General features: G+C 43.6%; 1 protein-coding gene across 1 annotated transcript in view; it reads right to left on the bottom strand.

Annotated features, from left to right (window-relative positions):
* The window catches only part of LOC126530657 (uncharacterized), a 110,874-nt gene that overhangs the window by 25,884 nt on the left and 64,435 nt on the right, over nucleotides 1-20,555 (bottom strand). Inside the window, exon 7 of the mRNA XM_050177924.3 lies at nucleotides 17,043-17,324. Coding sequence (XP_050033881.2) covers nucleotides 17,043-17,324 — 282 coding nt within the window. The remainder of the gene's footprint in view (nucleotides 1-17,042; nucleotides 17,325-20,555) is intronic.

Raw genomic sequence — 20,555 nt, 5'->3', positions numbered from 1 at the left:
AATTCGCTCCTCAAAAGAGAGTATGTGTGTAAGTGAGCTACTTCCTTGCTGGTGCTGCTTGCCAAGAATTGGCAAGAAAACACAATAATCAATATAACTTGAAATAATAAACTATGCAAAGCATGCTGGCACAGCAGTGACATCACCCTATGAGCATACAGAGATGCAGCTGTGTGACAATGTTAATGCATGACTGCAACATCTGGAAGGAGGCTTGCTTCTTCTTCAGTAAGCAGCACAAAATCCATATTTTCGGCTTTTCTCGTGCAAGCCAAAACGAGGCTCGTTGCAGGGAGCTTGTCTTTTGTTCTAATAGCATTTGTTTTTCTTGAACTTAGCGCGTCGTTTCTCGCAGGTCATGCAGATGATAGCAGCAGTTTCACAATGCCCAGCCTTGGTGCCCTCCATGAAGAGCAGGCCACTTGCGTTCGCCTTCAGACGTACGCTTGATGTCTTCTTGAAAGCAGTTGGGAAGACAACATTGTAAGTAGATATATGTGTGTAATATAATAAGTCAAGTTAGAATTGCTGTGGCTCCTTGGCCGCCTAAGCTTGATATCACGTGCAGTAATGTGTGGTCGTAAATATTGCCAAGGGTACAGTGCATACTGCAGGTATGACTCCTGATCCAAAATATACACTTGCATTTTCTTGATGGGCTTTCATAATGAGCACTTTCTTTGTGCAAGAATATTCACAAAATAGGGCATTGCAGCACCATATTCTTTATTGTGCATTCGCTGCTAATTTCGTATGGCCTTCCTGCTACAAATTTGCTTGCAGGAAAGGCATAATTGTTTACTCTCTGCAATGAGCTTGTTATTTGCTCGTTGCATTACACTCTTCTACTTTAAATTTATTTCGATATAATTCTGAAAACCTTAAAATTTTAGCTGTTTTTATTTTGAATACAGTATCAAAATCAAAATGCGCCGGATTGCAATCTAGACTGCAAGGGATTTGAAGAACTTACAAGAAACCAGGATCTCTCGGGGCGTTAAAAAACGTTTCCGTAGGGAATGTGCCTATTTCTTGTCCTGAGCTAGCTGCTCATAAAAATTGCAAGCATATTTCATTTCACACAGTTTGCAGGATATGAGAGGCCTATCATTGTCTCTAAGCACAGCCGTTCCTCATTTGCATCATGAAAATCTGTCTCATGCTTAATCTGGGACAAGTCTTGAAAAATGAATGTTTCATAATTTTGAAACTACACAAAGTATTGGTTGAGGCTAGACAGTTTTCAGACAACTTGACTATGTTGAACTTAGCCATTACAAGACGAGAAAAAAAAACATGCACAGGAGCACTCCTTCAATCAAATGCAATGCTTGTGGTCGTTTTCCATGTGGCAAAATGTACTTTTAAGCGGGACAGGGAGGGTAGCCAATTTACAACCATTGCTACTCATGCGGGTTGCAACACAAGATGAGAAATTGTTGTGGCTCTAAGGTAAATTGAATATGTGAACGCTTATTACCATCCGTCCCCCCCCCCCCTAGTGAGGGGTAACCGTGCAATATATTTTGGGCGGTAAAGATAATTTTTTTAGGAGACAAGAAATATCAGGTTCTCGTTGAGAGGCCACAGAAACAAGGACCATGTAAGTATTCACAGATTAACATAAACTGCCAAGGACGGGTATCACAGTTTAGAGCGTGAAGTACAAAGTGGGAGCATGAGGAAGGATCATAAGTTTATTTAAACTTATGATCTTTGGGAATACTACTTCTCACCGTATTGCCAAGCTAAGCCATTGAAAGAAGGGGGCGTGCTCTAAGCAAAATATTTAACAACACATGCTAAATTTTCAAGGAAAGTATGCCGAAATGTCAATTCTTACTAAATTAGTAAATAGGAAATACGCAAAAAAATTTTACAATAGAGAAAGGGTTTAATAAACTGCGTTGGAGAGTTGGATATTGTTGGGCTGGGTGTATGTATTACAGGGCAAATGAGAATGCCAGTGGGGGTTCCCTCATTTTCATTTTGTGTGCACTCTCTGTAAAACTGCTCTTTGTCTCCTAGTGTAATAATGTTGTGTAAGAACAGTCATTTTTAATGTCTTGTGCATCTGAGTCTTAATGTGCCATATCACATAAAGTTCACAGCTGCAGTACTTATAAAGTGTAATGCAGAGATATGTTGCAGATTTCATAATGTGAATCTTATATTAAGGTCACATACACACTCTTGGACAAATGTCTGTTGTTGAGAGATGTCATTGGTAGGGTCTTTAAATTTTATTCACTCTTATTTTCTATGGTGAAAAGGCTACTGTATATTTATTTGCTTTTGCTGCTGTATGTGCCTTGTTGTATTAACAGTGACATAGTGGTTTAGCGTCCACAGTAAATGCAATTCCTTAATTCGCAAAATAGAAATTTCTCCTACCTTTCACTTGTCTTGCCCAGTTGCCTGAGCTGTGCATTGTGCCCAGTCACATTAAGTTTCTTACTTTCAGGAGCTTGTTGCCTTATCAATTTTTCCGCAGTGAACATGTGTAATTGCACAGACTGAACTCTCATGATTCTCTTCTTATTTTGTTAATGCAGAATGCAAGATTCCAGCAATGCCATGCGCTGCATTTATTGGTCAAGATGCTCAGGGAATCCCTGCATCTCGTGGTTAACCGTGAACGTTTTTTTTTCTTTTGGAAAGCTAAACGCCATTTGCTGCATCACTTTCCTTTCTACAGCTCAGTTTGGTACTATCTTTTTCTAATCTTGAATCAATTATTATGCACTGTCAAGTATAGAAAATGACGTACAGCGTGAAGGACAAGGACTGCGAGAGATGACATACACTGCGCTGACTTCCAACAATATTTTAATGCGTTGCCACATCGTGTGTTTATACACAAGAGGGGTTATGCGCAGAAAATGAAAGGCAGTCACAAGGGGTGTTATAACAGCAAGTCATTGTACTAGGAACATGGTCACTTGAAAAAAAAAAAAAACAGCACAATTTCTATCTGTTGAGACACCAGACCTCACTAGGGGTCAGCGTGATAGAGGGGGCACTAACGCGCACACTACCCAGTTTTCTGGTGAAATCAGCTTCAATAATTTACCATGTGAGCTGTGTCTCGCTAGAACTTCCGTATCTTCAAAGAGGGCCATGCAGCGGCAGTCCCGGCAATGAATGCCCAAGTGGCCTTGAACAGTGTTATGGACGTTATAGTACTCTCTTAAACGATCATTTAGGCACATGCTGGTCCGTCCAACGTATTTACTGCCTCAAAACGGGAATATGGTAAACCACATTCGTTGCACATATCACAGAACGTTTTCTGTGCCCGACAGAGTAACAACTCTGACAGTATTTAGGCGCGTTTACACGCTTACAGAGATTTGCCAGATTTTCTGGGGCTGAGAAAAGGACTGATTCCTGCAGGTTGCCCAACCTTTGTTTAGTCTATGGGAGACATCATGCACACACGGTAGCACTGCAAACCTGTGTCTTTCAACTGGCTGGTTCCTTGACTGAGTGCGCTCATTACGTTTTGTGCCCTTCAGGAGCTGTTCCGCTATGGCTGAAATTAGGGCCAAAGGGTAGCCAATCCAAGAAAGGCAATCAGCCTGTGCAGCAAGACTATCTTGCATTTCATGTGAGCAAGATTTATTGAGGCTGTTAAGGACGCAAAACCTTACAATACCTCGTTTAAAAAGCTTTCAATGTGCAGAGTTAAAGGGCAAGAGTGACTTCTTACTTCTCGGTTCTTAGCACTAGCACACCTCTTTGTTTGCAAGGCACGGCCTGAGATATAGAAAGCGCTAAGAATCAGCAACGGGGACCTCATTTGTTAGTTCTATAGGCTGTAGCTCTTAAAGATCTCCATGACTCCGAAAGCAGCAGGCTTAAAAGCGTGATCAGTGCAATCAATAAATGCCAGGTAGTCATCCACAAACCTGCACACCTTGACAACGGGAGGCGCGTCTAGGTTACCTTGAATATTGCAATCATGATTAGCTAGATAAATATCACTTAGTGGCGGCGCCAGGCATGATCCTTTACAATATACAAAGCAATGGTGTTTGTATAGGATCATGCCTGGCGCCGCCACTAAGTGATATTTATCTGGCTCATCATGATTGAAATATTGAAGGTAACCTAGATGTGTCTCCTGTCAAAGTGTGCAGGTTTGTGGATGACTACCTCGTATTTATTGATTGCACCGATCACGCTTTCGAGCCTGCTGCTTCGGGAGTATAGGAGATGTTTAAGAAAGCCTCTAGAACTAACGCATGTGGTCCCCATTGATGATTCCTTGCGCTTTGTATATCTGAGGCTGGTGCTTCGAACGGAGAAGTAAGAAGTCACTCTTGCCCTTCAACTCAGCACACTCAAAGCTCGGTAAATGAGGTATTGAAAGTTTTGCCTCGTTAACAGCCTCAATAAATCTTGCTGACCCGAGATGCAGCATAGTCATGCTGCACAGGTTGATCGCCTTTCTAGGGTTGACTACCCTTTGGACTTAATTTGAGCAATAGGGGAGCAGCTTCTGAGGTGCACAAACCGTGATGAGCCCGCTCAGTCAAGGAACCAGCCGGTTAAAAGACACAGGTTCGCAGTGCTACCGTATGTGCATGATGTCTCCCATAGGCTAAAAATGATTGGGCAAACTGCAGGAATCAGTCGTTTTCTCAGCCCCGGAAAAGCAGGCAAGGTTTTGTAAGCTTGTAAACGCGCCTAAATCACGTCAGTGTTGCTCTGTCGGGCACAGAAAACGTTTTGTGACATGCGCAACGAATGTGATTTATCAAACTGTTTTGCGGCAGTAACTTGGTGGCCAGACAGGCAGCTGCCTAAAAGATCGTTTAAGAGAGCACTATAACGTCCATAACACTGTTCAAGGCCACTTGGGCATCCATTGCCAGGACTGCGGCTGCGTGCCCCTCTTTGAAGATACGGAAGTTTTAGCGAGACACAGCTCACAGGTCATCCGGGAAATTATAGAAGGGAATTCAACCAGAAAACTGGGTAGTGTGTGCATTAGTGCCCCCTTTAGGCGCTGACCCCTAGTGAAGTCCTGGATCTCAACAGATAAAAATCATAATGGTTTTTTTTTCAAGTGGCCACGTTCTTGGTACAATGACTTGCTGTTAGACACCCCTTGTGACTCATTGTCTGCGCATACCCGCTCTTGTATATACACACACGATGTGGCAACGCAAGAAAATATTGTTGGAAGTCAGCGCAGTCTATGTCGTCTCTCGCAGTCCTTGTTTTCAAGCTTTGCATAATTTTTTCTCATTAATTGCCAACTATCCTAAGAAAGTACCTTTGTTCAGTATATTATTGATATTTGATATGGCCATTTGCTGGCAAATGTTAACAGGGTGATATTTAACTTGAACTTTTGCATGACTGCCTGTGCCTGTGTTCTTTTAGTAACTAGAGTATGGCTAGTTTATTAAACCATTCTTGCTAATTTGCATACTCACATGCTACAGCAAGCCCTGCTCTTGTATTAATGCATCTAAGTGCAAATAATTTAGAAATTTACTATGTATTTTAAAATACTGTCCACCTTTTGTGCTCAGCAAAATCATTTAATCAACAGTGGTTTGCTTTTATCAGGCCTCCTACTGCATTTTGCACCCTCACTATAGTAAACGTGGAATATTCACTCATGATTTATAGTAAGAAAAGAACCTATTTTCAAACTGCATATTGTATATGTACCAGTGCCTTCGGGTTACAAAACAAAAATCTATAGAAACTGGAATTTTAGTTAGAAAATCTGCTACACAGCACCTTTAGCTCAGAGAACTCTTATTTCACAAAAGAGGTCAAACTATCCAGGCACTAAAAAATTCTACATATTTTTCTTGCTCAAGTAATCTTGTTGGAAAGTGAAAATTACCAATAATGCTCCTGGCTTAAACCTCATTAAAGCACGTCTATGCTTGGAAAGTATTGTTTCAGTCTGAAAAATGTTGCCCAGTTATGCTTACATCGACTTTCCAAACTTTTCATAATGCTTTGCGATTGCATTAGTGTACAAAAATAACACGTTTCTTCCTTGTACGTTTGCTCTGCATTTCAATTCCCTAATTCACCTTTGCAATATCCCTTTTTTTTTGTCAAGGCATCAAAACTTGAAATTTCGTCATTGAGCCTAATACCAAAAAATGTATTTCTTTATGTGGCCAAAAACACTGAGAGGTCCACTAAGGCACATTCAGTGCCGCTATCCATAGTTTCTTCTCTAACAACAGATTTGATCAATACATATAATTTAGATACCTTTGTGGAAAATGCACATGTTCATGTACTTACCGATGTGTTTGGTGATTGTGCATGTTTATATTTCATGTGATTTATGTATATCTTGTACTCTGTATTGCAGCATGCAATACATATATTTACATTTTTCTTGAAAACGCAGCATATATCTTACCAGTCTGTGTTGCATATTATGTGGATCTGGAAACTGTGATAACCATTGGTGTATATATACATGCTCAAAAGTCATTTGCTAGGTTGTATTTGTGCATCGAAGGCAGGTTTTGCAATATACACCATGAATTACTAATATGTAATGTGATGCACACGTATAGGTGTTGTGTATGCCTATTGAAGCTTCAAGGCCGGCTGTTGGACAGTGCGTTTGGTAGCCGAACTTGAACCTTCTGGCACATGCGAGAGTTATTCGTGGATCGCTGTACATAGTAATAATTGAAGGTGTGTACTGCCGAACCTGCCTTCCATACACACTAGAAATAAAAGAGTGTACACCCTTCCAACACGTACATAGATGGGTGTTAATGTGGACTTGCACCCTTCCACCCTAAATTTATTTTGCTGGACACCCTTCCTCCAGGGTGCATTAATTGCACCCCAATTTACACCCTTAACGGTGTTAAAATGTTTAGTGTGTATAATTTGCGGTATGACGTGATTCTACATCACGGCGAGCTGCGCCAGCTCCTACCTGATCGCGGCCGCATGTTCTTGTCTCCTGATGTCGAACATCTCTTAGGTTCCCGTTCTGCCGTCCCACCCATGTCAACCACCGAGCAATCGACTACGTTAGTGGCTCAGTTTCACGTTCACGGAGATGCTATCAATGTACGTTTCTCCAATCAACAGTGACATAACTTGTGTTACATCAGATTTGCATTTAATTGTTCCCGTGGCGAGGCCACTGTTCTCCATTTTATCTGCTGTGCGTCTTCGCCCAACGTTGTCCTGTGACCCGCTCCTTCCACCCGCGACCAACCTTCCAAGAGAATATGATCGCGACATCTTTCTTCCGGGTGCACACAGCTCGACAGGTTGCCTGCACGTGGCTCACGGCCTCACAGGTTGCACCAAACACGAGGTCCGACAGCCGTCCCCGGGACGTCGTTGATTTGTCCTCAGGATCTTTGGATACCATGCGGCCGCGTTGAGGAGTCTGAAAAAACTGCTCACGCGCTACGCAGTGCCTTCAGAGATCCTTCACCAGGTCTGTGATGCAAACTACCAGATATCCCGGCTGGGACATCGCTCATCATTTGCCCCTGTGCTCACTGGGGTTGTCCAAGAGCTTAGGCGGAACGCGTCACCGCGATTTCAACACACTAAACGCCAGAGCCGAGTCGACGGCTTTCCGACTCGGGCGTTATATTACGGAGCAGTGAACCATGGTGTTCAAGAGAGGCGGGCTACTAAGAAGGGAGAAGATTTACCGAGAAGAACGTGCGACTGGTTCGGGCGGTCATCTTGTAAATGCAACGTTGACGCAATTTTTAAGTACCTTATAAATATACCTACGCTTCAGTAATTCTGCCCCGTGGAAGTATTATTACGGTTAAGGGAAAGAAGGTGACATGAACTAGAGGAAGACGAAGACTGGCCGTTGTCTGAATGCCTTATACATCAGTTGTATACATACATAATTTTACACTCGGAGGCCTGCTTTCTTCCTGCAACATTCTGGTGGAAGTTGCGGGGTACAATCAGGGAACTTCGCAGCGGACGTGATCTACCTGCGGCCACAATGGCAAATCAACCGACACAAGCGACAGCGCCTCAGCAGCCCGTGTCAACGGTCATTCTCACTCATCGCGGGAGCCGGGGACATTTTGTGTCATGGACAACGCCGACGTTGACGAATGACTTACAATGTACGAGCGAGTGTGCGAGAACAACAGGTGGGATCCAACAGTGATGCTAGCAAACGTAATATTTTATCTGAGAGGAACTGCGAAGCAATGGTACGATACACATGAAGCTGACCTAGAGAGCTGACATGTCTGCAGAGAAGATATGCGAGACCTGTTTGACAGATCTGTCCGTCATCAGCTGGTAGCAAAAAAATTGCTTGCGTGCCGCGCTCAGACGTCCACAGAATCCTATGTCGTGTACATACAGGATGTGCTGCCCTCTGTCGCAAGGCTGATAACATCACCGTGCAGACAAGATTGGTCACATGCTAAAAGGTATTGCAGACGATGCCTTCAATCTCCTGATGTGTAAAGAGTATGCCACTGTGGATGCAATTATAAAGGAGTGCTGGCGCTTCGAACTTTCGCTCAAACTCTCGATAAATTGCCTAATACCGCCGCGACATCTGCTTCCGAAGACCCGCCGCGGTTCGTTCAGCCGACAGGACCGCAAGATATAACGCGCATTGTTCGACGTGAGCTTGAGGCTATGGCTTCGGCTCCATTTCATCCCGACTGTCGGGAAAGCGTGCCCGCTATCTCCCTTATACAAGCTATCGTCCTGGAGGAAATAGCAAGTTTGGCCATTCCATCGCTCCGCTCGGTCCGCCATACAAACACCTACCAGATTTCTTCTGCCGTTCGCTCCCAGACGCAAAGCTTTCCACCACTCCATCGCAACCTAGCTGACTCGCACGGCGGATGGTAGACCCATCTATTTGAACTGTTCCAATATTAAACTCATTGCCCGCCATTGCCGCAACCACTGGTCGTCGCCTCATCGGTGGTCGTCTCCGAGTCACTACCGCCAACTGCCAGACAATCGTACTTTCTCGCCCTATACGCCGGCTAGGAGCATCAACGCCGGCATTGCTTTACCAAGATGCAGCCGCTCCCCGTCTCCGCAAGGTCGTGGGTCCCGTTCGCCTCTCGTTCACCGCTGTTCGTCTCCATCTGCAACCGGCCACTTCACTTCGGGGAGGTAGGCGGTGCGGCTCCCGGAGGTGAAGCTGCAATTCCTACCCTGCCCACAAATCCTCGGTTGACCCCGTCTACACGCGGAAACCTACTGGACATTGAAGTTGAAGGCGTTCCTGTTCCATCTCTCGTTGACACAGGAGCGCAGCTTTCAGTAATGAGCGATGCTCTCCGCCGAAGGCCGAAAAAGGTTCTGACGCCCGCCGTACCGTGCTCTGTGCGAGTCGCCGATCATGGGAGTACTAAACTTGTTCTTGGAATGAGCACAGCATGTTTGACCATTGGGGGCATTATACCGTTGTTTTATTTATCGTCCTTGAGCACTGTCCTAACTACCCAATTCTAGGCCTCGGCATCCTTTCGAAACACTGCATAAGTTTACTTCTTCGCATGTGTTGTACAGTTGGATCTGCCGCTTCCTGCCGATGCAACAACTTGTGCTTCACACAGCTTATGTTCTGCTGAGTTCGCAAGGCTTTCTTCACAAGCGGCTAAAAATGTCCTCCTAACGCCCCGTCCTCCCGTACCTGATGACGAGTGGGTCGTGTCGCCGCTTACTGACGTGGTTTTGTCGGGCGATATTGCCCTACCGAGTACGTTAATCCGGATCCGCGAAAACTGTGCTCGCATGCCCATCCTCAATTTTGGATTTTCGTAGCATGTGCTGCCACAAGCTATGACCATAGCGCCTATCACTCCTTTGGAAGAATTTCAGATTTCTTCCTTGATCTCTGAATCCTTCCTTATTACCAACGGACCTTTGTCACCCGCTCCTTCGTGCTCGAAGCCTTCAGACGATGTTGGTTCGATGATTGTCCCTGACCTTCCTTCAGAGCGAACAATAGCTCGTCGTCACCCCCTGTAATCTTATCGGGATATGTTTCATTTGGACGACCGTCCACAGGGCCTGACGTCTGCTGTCACGTAGCGCATCAACACCGATGATGCAAGCCCCATTCATAGGCGGACATATCGTGCCCCCACAGCAGAAAGGGCCATCATACGGAAAGAGGTAGACAGGATGATGAACCAGACAACACTGAACCTTCCAGTAGCCCATGGGCATCACCGGTTGTCTTAGTAAACAAAAAAGAGAACTCGTGGCGCTTCTGCGTTGACTATTCTGCGTTGACTACCGCCACCTCAACAAGATAACAAAAAAGGATGTTTATCTCCTGCCTCGCATCGATGACGCTCTTGACTGCCTTCACGGATACCAATACTTTCCATCAATTGACATCCGCTCCGGCTATTGGCAGATTAGCGTCGACAAGTTGGACCGCGAGAAAACCGCCTTCGGCACAACGGACGGTCTGTACCAATTTAAAGTCATGCCCTTTGGACTATGCAATGCGCCAGCGACATTCGAGCGCATGATGGACGCTCTCTTGCGAGGCTTGAAGTGGTCTACGTGCCTCTGTTACCTCGACGATGTGATTGTGTTTTGGCCGTACTTTGAGAACCATCTGCTGCGCCTCACAACCATACTCTCCGTGTTTCGCAGGGCTGGCCTTCAGCTAAACTCCTCCAAGTGCCATTTCGGTCGCCGTGAAATTAGCATGCTCGGCCATCTCGTAAACGCCGCCGGAATCCAGCCTGATCCACAGAAAGTTCACGCCGTGCGAAATTTTCCTGTACCTTGTTCGACAAACGATGTCCGTAGTTTTCTGGGCTTATGCTCTTATTTCACCCTATTTGTAAAAATTTTGCCGACATAGCTCACACTCTCACTGACATTCTTAAGAAAGACGTCTCTTTCTCTTGGGGACCAATACAGCAGAAAGCGTTCTCTACCCTGATTGAGCGGCTTACAACTTTCCCGATTCTGTCACACTTTAAGCCTTCTGCACCCGCTGAAGTATGAACTGACGGAAGTGGTCATGGCATCGTCGCTCTCCTCGCTCAGCGTCAACAGGGCCAAGACCGAGTCATCGCTTACGCCAGCCGCCTTCTTTCCATGCGCGAGCGAAATTACTCCATTACTGAGAGGTAATGTCTCGCGCTCGTATGCGTGGTCGCGAAATTTCGGCCGTGCCTTTTTGGTCGCAGCTTCTGCGTCGTAATCTATCATCACGCCCTCTGCTAGCTCTCCTCTTTGAAGGACCCCACTGGACGACTAGCACGTTGGGCATTGCGTCTGCAAGAATATACATTTCCTATTATGTATGAGTCAGGGCGCCTGCATAAAGACGCTGACTGCCTGCCAGTCAATCCCATGGATCAGCCGCACGATACCGATGTCGACTCTGACATCAGTATTCCGTCCCTCTCCGGCTTCCTCCATATTGGCGACGAGCAACACCAAGAGCCTGTTCTTCGAACACTCATGGAATGCTTAAGCTCCTCGCCGAATGACCCGTCCTGATGGCCCGGAGCTCCTCCTAGTCGTTCCCAAGATCCATGAACTGGCCGTCCTCCAGCAACTTCACGACGCTCCTACTCCTGGGCATCACTCGTAGTTGCGACCGCCTGCGATGACCCGCATTCATCGCTCTGTACGCCGTTTTGTCGCCTGTCGCGACCTGTGTCAGCGCCGTAAGACGCCTGCTATGCCGCCTGCTGGTTTGCTTCAACAAATTGATATCCCTACACAGCCCTTCTTCCGTGTTTGCCTCGACCTCCTTGGCCCCTTACCAATTTCCATTAAAGGAAAGAAATGGATTGCTGTAGAAACAGATTAGGCCACGAGATGCGCGGCACGTGTCGCCGACTTATTAATATACGACGTGATCCTGCACTGCAGCGCCCCTTGCCAATCGCTCACGGATCTCGGCCGCTGCTTTCTATCGAAGGTCGTCGATGATCTGCACCACTACAGTTCTACAGAGCACTAGCTTGCTGCCGCATACCACCCTCAAACGAACGGCCTCACAGAGTGACTCAGCCGCACATTAACTGAAATGATGGACATGTATGTTTCCGACGAGCCCCGCGACTGGGACGTCGCCTTACCATACATCACTTTCGCATACTACTCGTCCCGTCACGAAACTGTCGGATTTACACCATTTTACCTTTTGTATGGCCACGACCCCACCTTTCCCTTAGACACGTTGCTACCTTCCGCAGTACAATCACCCAGCACTGGTTACGCTCGCGATGCTATTGCCTTAGCCACCCTGGGCCCGAGAGGTCACCCGTCGTCGCCTCACAGTCTCGCAAGCTTCTCAAAAGCGACGCTACGACCTTCGGCACCGAGACCACCATTTTCACCTGGTTCCCTTGCTCTTCTCTAGATGCCTTCACGTCGCGTCGGCTTGTTGGAAAAACTACTTTCCCGTTATTCTGGTCCGTACCAGATCTTACGTCAACTGTCCGACGTGGCATACGAGATCGCTCCAGTCGGTCAGCCTTCGGTGCCTCCCAACGTTACCAGCGATGTTGTTCACGCCACTAGGCTCAAGCCCTATGTCCCCCCAATAAATCAGGCTCTATAACTTGCACCGGGACAGAGCTACCCCCGCAGGGAGGGTGACGTTAAGGTGACGTGAAAGAAGCAGGTAACATGAACAAGAGGAAGACGAAGACTGGCCGTTGTCTGAACGCCATAAACAGCAGTTGCATATGTACACTATTTCACCCTCGTGGGCCTGCTTTTTACCTGTAACAATATTACGAAGTTATGTGAAGAATATAATGTATCTGCTAATCAAGTTTTGCAGGAATTGCTAAAAAGTAACAGAAACTTGTGAATCGTGGTAGCCTTCAAGGTCTTATTCATTGGTACAATACATGAAATTGCACAAAGCGAAAGCCGTTGTGGTGTCTATTAGAAATCGCGGCATGATTTATTGATGCTTAACACCGCATCATCCACATACATTGCATTATTATTCGTGTGTCGAATATTCTATATAGGAATGTGTTAATTAAAAAAAAGAATATCATGGTCCGCTCTTTTATACATTTCCTGGAACGTTTTAGATAATTTACCGACTTTTTATGCGGAAATAGGCTATAGAAGAGACTTGGAGTATGCTGTTCTCATGGCGGGTACATGCGCATCAGCCTACTATGACAGTTCTTTATTTACTTCTGCCGTAAATGCTTCATTTTTTCTAAAAGATAAGAAGCTATCTATCTTTCATTTAAATGCTAGGAGCCTGAAAAATGAATATATGGAAACTGAAACTTATTTGAAATCTTTAGAACATAAATTTGAAGTTATAGCTTTTACCGTGACGTGGTTCACAAGCGAAGATGATATTATTCAATTTGATGGTTATAAATGTGATGGTGTTTATCGTAAACATCGCCATGGTGGAGGTACTTCCGTTTATTTGAAGAACGATCCGTCCTACGTGCTGCTGTGTGAATTCTCGTGTGTTACTGATTCCTATGAATGTATTGCTGTAAAATGTAAATATCTAATTGCATCAGTGTACCGTCCTCCTTCAGGTGATCTTGATGATTTCGTTCAATTCATTACCAAAATATTGCAACATGCTTCTGATGAGTATCCCGGTTGTTTTGGTGGGCGATATGAACATTAACGTATTATTACCTACTGCTCACGCTCAACAATTCATTAACGTACTACATTCTGATAATTCACTAACATAATTTGTTCACCAACCAGAATAACGCGCCAGATTCTGAATCATTAATTGATATATGTATAACGAACAACGATCCAAATGATGTATTTACGGGAATTCTCACCTCCGATTTAAGTGATCATTTGCCAGTATTTTGTTTTTTGCCACGACATGAAAACAAAAGATAGCGTTTTCGATGTCAACTTTCTTTCTATCGCCACGTTAGCGATGAGAATATGAGTGCTTTTCGCTCAATGATAGAGAATACAGACTCGTCTAAAGTGTATAGCGAAAATGATCCGAACATTTCGTATGACACGTTTATTCAGATTATAAAGTCGTGTTATGTGTCCGCTTTCCAATTACAACAAATAAGGACCTACAAGAAAGCTAGGAAGCCGTGGGTAACATGAGAGATGTATAAAAGGATGCAGAAACGTGACAAATTATTTGATACATTTATTCGGTACAGGGATCTTGCTATACTAAGTGAATACACGAAAATAAGAAACAAGTTGACTTCAGAACTCAAAAAAGCTAGAAGCAGGTATTATGAACATATGTCTTTTACGGTATCAAACAATCCAAAGAAATTATGGAATGCAGTTCGCAGGTTAAAAGGAACGCAGTATAACACAAACCCGAATACTCTAACGTTTGGTGAGACTGAATACAGTGAAACTTCCTTGGCCAATAAATTCAACGACCATATTTTACTTGGTGGTGGGTCATCCCACTCTTGTTATTCATTACTGGCATCTGGAACATTTCAAAACTACGAGACTTCCAATTCTATCTTCCTATCACCTTGCACTGAAATGGAAGTGTACTCCGTTCTTAAGGCTTTAAAAAAAGATGGTGCAGCAGGGCTGATGACATAAAATCTGCACCAATCATATCTGTTGCTGATGTTATCTCGGCTCCATCATTCCATATCTGTAACAGTGCTTTCGCGAATGTCATTTTTCTCGATTCTATAAAAATTGCCAAAGTGACTTTATTGCATAAGGGAGGCTCTGTGCTGGTTTAAATAATTATAGACCGATATCCATATAACCTCTTTTCTCAAAAGTGTTAGAACGACTCGTAAAGTGCAAACTAACTAAATTTCTAGATAGAAACCACACCCGTGTGGACCAACAGTTTGGCTTCCGTGAGCAAAGATCTACTGAAATGGCTCTTGTTAAAATCAAAGAAAAGCTCCTCAGTAACATCGAGAACAAACTATATACGGTTGGTCTTCTCCTGGATATTAGAAAAGCTTTCGACTCCATTGAACCCACCATCCTATTTAATAAACTGTCATACTATGGAGTTCGCGGTGTGGTCCTAGAAATGATTCAAAATTACTTCACTACCAGACAGCAATACCCGTGTTATAATGGGTTTTGTTCACAAAAGGAAGAAATTGCACTCGGTGTCGCTCAAGGGTCAATCTTGGGTCCACTGTTCTTTATTCCATATGTAAACGATATTGTAAACATACCGCTTACTCCAGATATAGTCTTGTATGCTGACGACACAAGTTTCTTTTTCTCAGGTGACAGTCTACGAGTGCTAGAAATTACAGCTAATAATTGGCTAGATGAACTTTTAGTTTGGTTATCAACGAACCACCTGCAGTTGAACGTCAATAAAACAAAATATGTGGTTTCTAAGCCTAGAAATAGGCCTGATGACTGTGCCTTTTGTGTAAAGTTTAATAGTTGTGTAATGGAGTGGACTTTAGCTTTTAAATTTTTAGGTGTGCTTTTTGATGAGAACTTTAGTTTTACACCTCATATAACGAAGATTCATTCTAGCATTTGTAGGTCAATAGGCATATTGTTTAAGATTAGATACCTTGTTCCTACTTGGTTGAAACGCAGTCTGTATTATGTTTTAATTCAGTTCCATCTTAGTCATTGGCTCTTGGTATGGGGGACTACATTCCAATCAAACTTGGATCGATTGATATGTCTCCGAAAACAGGCAGTTCGCTGTGCTGAGAGCCTTGGACCCCGCGATCACACGGCACCCTTTTTCATAAAACATGCACTTTTAAAACGTAATCAACTGTACGAACTTAAGCTCGCTATATACATACGAGGCGAACACGAGAAAAATTTACTCTTTTTTATCAAAGCCACCTCTCAAGTTACACCCAATATAATTTCAGGCATGACCGTATTAGAGTTCCATTTTGCAGGACCAACTACGGTAGAATACATCTACCATAATTAGTCCCATCCTTCGTAAATGCACATTCTAACACAATCACCATCGCGCAAAACTTTAGATCATTGAACTGCTTTCAAAGTGCTATGAAAAAATAATTCCTTTCCCTTTCTGATTCTCTATATATTTTGCCTGCACCAGATAAAGCTACCAAAAAATTACAATTCTCACTTGATTGATACAGAAAGCAAAGCGGAAATTTCACGTTTAATTGGGGATTGAACAGTACAAATGCTTTAGCTTTCCAATGAAATCTTGAGATACGTGTTGATTTTAAAGCACTGTTGCGAAGATATTATACACCGCTATTATTTTTTCAACGCTTACTGATGCTAACATACCCGCGTAGATTTCAGCTCCTTCTATGTACAAAATATTTTCATGCATGCTCTTTCATTTTCTTGCTTACACTTTGCCTTACAGTGCTCAACCAATACATATTAGATGCAGCTCACAAAAACAAGGTTTTTTTGATCGAAGATGGCCTTGATTTGACTCGGAAAAATGGTAAGGTCGCCACTGTGGTATTAGTACTAATCATTTTCATGTACATAGCTGTGTCTAGCCTCGCATTACAGAATTCTACAGCGCTTTATTTTAGCAAGCTCGAAATTCAGACAGAACATTTGCATCTTGAGATTTCTAGCATCGTAGCACTGCAACGTAAAGTAAGCGAGAATTTAGCGTACCGTCATGTCTTTTTCTGTACCGGAATTGTGCGAGAGATAGAGCTATAGTGATGTGATAACTTATGTCAGCCTTCGCTGCTTTGCACCTCCGAATAACGTAACCACTCACTCGCATACATCGCTCACCGGCTGAATACTGTTGAGCACAGCAACTATTTATGGATATTACATAAATGAGGCAGCAGGACAGGTCAAGCAGGTACCTCGGTTTTTTTTTGGACATATAAATTAGGTGTTACCCGACAGCAACATTGAACGAATTAGCCGAGACAAAGCTATTGTTGAATTATTCGTTAAAATTACATTCCCGCCAGGTGTTTCAGTCTTTTTGTTATCAGAGGCGTTCGCTGCATTTGGTTTATGTCGCTGTTATTTTTAACTAAATGCCTGCCCTTTGTAGGATATGAGCTCAAGATGAAGCAAAATGTTTTTGTTTGTCCGGGTATGATTCAAGAATAACCTACCTTTATCTGGAAATTGCTTAAAGGAACACCAACATCAGCAGTGTTGTGGGGCTCGCCTGTCTTTGATTGACAAGTGACAAGGGCACACGATTCCGTCAGTCCGTAGACCTTCTCCAGTACCTTGAGACCACTGAAACATCCATGCACTGCCTCGGCTGTTGCGGTCGAGAGCATGCTGCCGCCGACTGAGATCGCTCGCATGCTTGGCAGATCCCGTCCTGTGCGCCGCATCACACGTACAATAGCTTGGAGCAGGGAAGGGAAGATGAACGCCGCCGTCGACTGCACAGACATGGGAATATTTCGGAGGATTGCGATTGCAGGACAATGAGAACATTAGTGAGACTCGACGATTTTTTTAATGAGTGTGCAGGCCTATGTATTGTTCTAAAGCTGCTTAGAGAACGACAACGGCTGCCCGTGGGGTACATAAAAGATACATTTGCACGAATGAAATTCTCAAAACACAATTCACTTGCATTCACGTGCGCTGCGCTGATTGTACCGCTGAACTATGCTCTCTGGGGATAAATGAAGGAATGTAGACTACATCTGGGATTTTCAAAAAACACATGCGAAAAGTAAATGGACTATTTCAAACACTTATCTGTGCAAGTTAACTTGACTCAAAACCGAATACTACTGGAAAGCAGAAATTTTTTTCCAATCACGCGGTAAAACTTATCCGCAAGATAAGTCAGCAAATGTGGTGATCCTGTACGTGGGTCTCTTCAGGACATTTAAATGCCATCCGCAACAAGTAGTGTCCGGGCTCCCCCGGGGTTGCGCTTTATTCAAGTTGACCGAGCTAACCGATGTGCGCTAAGGTGATTTGTCGAGCCTTCCAAAAGTTTGAGTAACATTTGCACTGCCTTCAGTAGCCACACATGAAAATACATTACCTAGCACACCTGATTCGCTAATGACCCATACCCTTAGGGTATATCAACTGAGGAGATGTAAATATTGCTCAGGCATTCAAAACTCTCAAGTTCCAACATGCTAATTTGATGAGCCGTAGAGAAGTATCAACGTGCTGCGCCTGTTAACTGGGGTCGCTAACAAACTTTTGCCGAATAGTTTGAGGCCTTCACAACTTCAAGTTTATGCAATCATCGATAAAATGGAAAGGACATGTGTGTGTATGTCCTTTTATTTCCCTGAAGGGTGCACAAACATGAAGTTGGTAAACTATGAAAACGATGTATACATCGAGGCCCTCGGTTTCTCTTCTCTCGTATATATACATATATATATATATATATATATATTTTGAAATATCGTGGAATATTGTATATATCGTGAACACAACGGTCATATGCACCTGACCCACATTAGAAAGGAAACGTTTCTTTATTGGCGTCCCACCTAGAATAGAAGAGATGCCGTACATTTGCCTAGCGTATATCAGAGACGATACAAAGGGTTAAGCGAAACACGAATAAGTCATGTTCGTTGGTAAAACGTCGGATATGTCAGCAAATGTCCAACCATATTATTTCTCTGAGACAGTCAAGCCAAGGTCGACCAAAGATTTTCACAATGGCGGTGGATGAAACATCCCTTTTATTCGTCTTTATGTATCTAACTTCCAAACGCCTTAGAAAGTTATCAAAAAGCTGGTTTAGGAATGGTCTTCAATGGTATAGGATAAGGTGAAACTCATTTTAGTATTTTCCGGGAGGTTCACCGTCGAAGCGGAGGCGTTAACTACAACATATAGTGCCTCGCTCCCGCCTAGGCTACTATTGCCTACAAAAGCCAGTGAGCCACTTCATAGATAACACGTCCGCGATTCCAGAATACTTAGTTTAGTATGCAGCAATCATCAGGACTGTGAATGTGGGAATGGCACCTTGCTACGAAATATTGGCCGTATCTTGAAAAGCGGCCAGACCAGGCATATTGCGCCGAAAGTGAATCAAATCAAAATGGTATGACAAAACAATAAATTATTAAATGTGTAACAGTTGTGCTACGTTTTCGTAAAATGAAGACAAAAAATGTTATTCCAAATAAAAGTAACCAATACTGAGTAGAACTCGCATAACAGTGATGCTTAATGAGCTGCACCAAGTATTCACATAAAAAAATGCGTAACTGCAAAACTACAATAAACATTAGCAAAATCATGGAGCATGCCTAAGTTTTTTTATCAGCTTAAGAAAGATAATATGCTGTAAGATAAATTCCTACTGTAGTTATTTAGAAATAGATACTCCAGCAAATGCAGAAAGCGGTAGTTGCCTGCAAGCTATATTACGGAAAATATGAAAGCTTGAATAAGACACAAAAGTAATTGTACATACCACAAAAACCAAGGGAACACGCTGGCTTCAGGAAGGGATACTCTACAATGAATCACATTCATGTCATTATTTTGGTTATCGAGAAATTCGCAGAGTACAATAAGCCTCTCTATATGGCTTTCATATAGACTACGAAAAAGCATGTGATTCAGTAGAAATACCAGCAGCGAGAGAGGCATTGCGTAATCAAGGAGTACAGACCGCTTACGTAAATATCTTGGAAAATATCTGCAGATATTCCATAACATTCTTAATTATACACAAAAAAATTAGAAGATACATATAAAAAAATGGGTCAGACAAGGAGGCACATTCACTCGAATGATATTCCCTGCGTGCTTGGAAGAAGTCTTCAAACTATTCAACTGGGGAGGTTTAGGAGTAAGGAATGATGGTGAATACCTCAGTGACCTTCGGCTTGCCCATGACATTGTTCTATTCAGCAACACTGCAGACGAGTTACAACAAATGATTGAGGACCTTAACAAGGAGAGTGTATGAGTTGGGTTGAAGATTAATATGCAGAAGACAAAGATAATTAACAACAACCGTGCAAGGAAACTAGAGTTCAGGATCGCAAGCCAGCGTCCAGAGTCTGTGAGGAGTACGTTCACCTAGGTCAACTAAACACAGGGAACCCTGACCATAAGAAGGAATTCAGAGAAGGATAAGAATCCGTTGGATCGCATACGGCTGAAATTGTGACCTCCTGACTGGAAGCTTACCGCTACGATTGAAAAGGAACGTATAAAATCAGTGCATTTTACCTGTGCTGAACTTTTGGGGCAGTGACTTGGAGACTGACAGAGAAGCTTGAAAACAAGTTAAGGACCGCATAAAGAGCGATGGAACAAATAGTTCCAGGCATAACTTGAAGGTACAGAAAGAGAGGGGTTTGAATGAGAGAGCAAACGGGAATAGATGATATTCTAATTGACATTAAGATTGATATTATAATTGACATTACGTGACCTACGCTGGGCCGGTCATGTAATGCGCAGACTAGATAACCATTGGACCATTTGGGTGACAGAACGGGTACCAAGAGAAGGAAAGCGCAGTACAGGACGGCGGAAAACTAGGTGGTGCGACGAAATTAGGAAATTTGTGGGCGGTAGTTGGAATCGGTTGGCGCAGAACAGATGTAATTGGGGATCGGAGGTAGATGCCTCCGTCCTGCAGTGGACATGACATATGATAATGA

The sequence above is a fragment of the Dermacentor andersoni genome, chromosome 4, assembly GCF_023375885.2.
Source record: "Dermacentor andersoni chromosome 4, qqDerAnde1_hic_scaffold, whole genome shotgun sequence".
Classification (NCBI taxonomy): Eukaryota; Metazoa; Arthropoda; class Arachnida; order Ixodida; family Ixodidae; genus Dermacentor; species Dermacentor andersoni.
This window is presented reverse-complemented; position numbering and strand designations above follow the sequence as displayed.